Source organism: Coenobita brevimanus, chromosome 116 (assembly GCF_032717465.1).
Source record: "Coenobita brevimanus isolate Jiangsu-jjx chromosome 116, ASM3271746v2, whole genome shotgun sequence".
Classification (NCBI taxonomy): domain Eukaryota; kingdom Metazoa; phylum Arthropoda; class Malacostraca; order Decapoda; family Coenobitidae; genus Coenobita; species Coenobita brevimanus.
This window is the reverse complement of record NC_137069.1, coordinates 11679989-11683357: the sequence shown is the minus strand read 5'-3', so window position 1 is coordinate 11683357 and position 3369 is coordinate 11679989. Positions and strand designations below refer to the sequence as shown.

The following is a 3369-nucleotide window of genomic DNA, read 5'->3' as shown; positions in this document are numbered from 1 at the left end:
CAGCAGGGTAAAGATTAGGCGGTGCGTCCCCTTGTGCCTACGCCTCACTCCAGCCTGGGTGAGACTTGGTAGTGTGTCGACGCTCCTCAGGAGCAGCCGCAGCCAGGGGCAGCCTGTTGGCCCCCTTAGCGTACCATACTAGATTAACCACCTGTGTATTTTCAGCTAGTGGCTGCCATGAATAATGATATTATTAATACTGATATAAAGTAATTTGTTTACAATGAATATTGTGTTGTTCTTTTATTCATCATGTATTATTCACGAGAGTAACATTTCCCTTTCAAGGTATCTCGTCCCCTCTCACACCGTATTCGTTCTCGTGGTTGCGGCTCCAGTTTTTGCTTTTTCCTTTTCATACATTATTCATGAAGATGTGTGCCCCTCCATGCATAAATCCCTAAGAGGCTTTCACACCACACAGTGAGGGATATCCACAAAACAGTGCTACGGCTGGTAATTAGAGGTGGGAAGGGGGGGGGAAACGTGGAAGAAGGAATGAATGGAAAAGAAAAATAAGAATCGCGTGTAGTATACATGTGTGTGTGTGTGTGTGTGTGTGTGTGTGTATGTGTGTGTGTGCGTGTGCGCGCGCTGCACTTAGAATTCTTCCTCCCTTTCTCTTGACTATTCTTCTCGCGATCATCCCAGGCGGAATAAGCCCCGCCTTCCTGATGACGTCACAGCCAGCTTCAGCCAATCATGTCGTTTCCCGCGCGAGCAGAGCGAAGGAGCCTTCAGATGTGACACAACAGTACATTGTATTACAACTTTCAAATTATATTGATTTATATTTACTTTCCTCAATCATCTCTTGATATCAACTACAAAGATTTGTAATAACTATATAGGACTGGTATACCTGACCGCTTACAGGTGATCGGAATTACTGATTTAGAGTCGGAGATTATAATGACTTATATTTTTAATTTCTCGGTACTTCCCTCGTCAAGTAGTGCCTGTCAGTTTTATTGAAAAAATACTGGTATTTATAATCAATAAATCTACTATGAAGGCTTAATGATAAAAGGAAGAGCCAAAATTTATGCCCACATTTGGAGATAGCAAATATTTAGCCTGACATATCCAATGTATGTTCGGCGGGGAGTTTAACTAGATGTCCGTTGCACCTGTCACTGGCTGTCAAACTCGAGACACATTAGCGCACGGAGATGGCAGATGCGTAAGCTCCCAAGACACCCTCTAGGCCTCCCAGGCTTGGTAGCCAAGCTAGAAATATTATACTGAATGTCTTTAAGTACTTCCGAATGCATGAGAATTACGACCACATTGCAGAAGTTGAGAAGAAGACAGCAGAAGCTACACAAGTCAGCTGTCGTTCTGTCAGCCGAATCAGACGTCAGGGAAGGTTAAGTGAAACGGGAGTAATTTCATCACCAGTATATCAGAAAAGAGTTTGCCCTGTATTTGATGCCGTGGATGACTTTGCCAGAGATGTGATTAGAAGAGAAATCTTGGCCTTTTACGAAAGAGGTGAGCTACCAACCATGGAACTTCTACACGAAAAAGTGAAGGAGCCACCAGTTTCATTTGCTGGAGGACAAACTTCTCTAAAGATACTCGTCAAAGATCTTGGATTTAGGTATAAGAAGCACAACAGCAGCAGAGCTTTACTCATGGAAAGAGATGACATCGTTGCTGAAAGAAACAAGTACCTTAGAGAAATAGAAAGGAACAGAAGAAGTGACCAGCCAAGACCTGAAATTTTTGTGGATGAAACCTGGGTAAATCAAAATGCGAGCGTTGAACGATGCTGGACAACCAAGGCTGGTGCAGTTGGACCCAGACTTAAAAGTGGCAAAGGAGCACGTTTCATTATTGTCCATGCAGGAGGAGCTGATGGCTTTGTCCCTGGTGCACTTCTGATGTTCAGGTCAAAGCATGGGAATAAAGGAGACTATCATGATTCTATGAACCATGACACATTTAAAGACTGGTTCCTCCATCAACTGCTTCCTAACATTCCATCTAAATCACTAATAGTGATGGACAATGCCCCTTACCATTCAAAGCAACTTAACAAAGCATCTACAAGTCAGACACGGAAGCCCGAAATAATCAAGTGGCTACAAGAAAATTCCATCGAACATGATCCCACTCACTCAAGACCTGAACTGCTACAGATAGTAAAGATACACAAGAAAAGATTTCAGCAATATGAAATTGATGAACTCGCTTCTACAGCAGGACACAGAATTTTGAGGTTGCCACCGTATTACTGCCAGTTCAACCCAATTGAATTAATCTGGGCTCAAATAAAAGATAAAATCAGTAAGCGGAACTCCAACAGTAATCAAAATATGAAAAATGTTGAGAATATAACCAGGCAAGCCATTGAAGAGGTAACGAAGGAAAATTGGCAAAAATGCATTGATCATGTACATAAAATTGAAGGAGATTATCGAAAAAAAGATGTTGCTTATGAGCACCTATATGAATCATTCACAGTTGATTTACTATCATCTGATGAAAGTAGTGCCGAAAGTGATGAAGATTAAGACCAGATTACATCCATGGCAGTGTATATAGTTTTGATGTAAAAAAAAAAAAAAAATGGGGTGTAAACGTGGCCCGCCTCCTCGCGGTGCACCCTGGGCAACGTCAAGCAATGGCGGCAAAATGGGCCATAACACACTGGGGAAGGGGGGGGGGGATTTTAATTTCATCAAGCGCACATTGTGCAGAAAAGAAGAATGTTAGTTCCACAAGTATGTGTTGATATTTAAGAATTCAACGTGAAGATTACAGGATGCACGTAAGGCCATACAATGTGTTATACTAAACGCACAATAATATAACAACCAACACAGAAAGGACATGGAAAAATAATTGGGTACAACATCGAATGTAAATTATCATGAAACTGTAGCATCAAGATTTTATGTATGGATGAGAACGTGTGTGTGTGTGTGTGTGTGTGTGTGTGTGTGTTGAACCTAGAAACAAGATAGAGAAGTATAAAATAAGACATTTAGTATATTTAGTCATAGACAGTGAATATTGTAGGAATTAACCAACTGATTGATAAAGTTCGTTCATAGGACAGGCAAAAAGTTTAATTCATAATATTAACACTCAAAAAGACGATGTTAGTGGAGAAATTAAAAATATAAGTCATTATAATCTCCGACTCTAAATCAGTAATTCCGATCACCTGTAAGCGGTCAGGTATACCAGTCCTATATAGTTATTACAAATCGTTGTAGTTGATATCAAGAGATGATTGAGGAAAGTAAATATAAATCAATATAATTTGAAAGTTGTAATACAATGTATTGTTGTGTCACATCTGAAGGCTCCTTCGCTCTGCTCGCGCGGGAAACGACATGATTGGCTGAAGCTGGCTGT

General features: G+C 40.8%; 1 protein-coding gene across 1 annotated transcript; it reads left to right on the top strand.

The window, feature by feature from the left end:
* The first annotated feature begins 1268 nt into the window (after positions 1–1268).
* On the top strand, positions 1269–2519 carry LOC145418789 (uncharacterized). The gene has a single exon (XM_080287121.1). The coding sequence runs from the start codon at positions 1269–1271 to the stop codon at positions 2517–2519; it is 1251 nt and encodes a 416-aa protein (XP_080143247.1).
* The last annotated feature ends 850 nt before the right edge of the window (positions 2520–3369 follow it).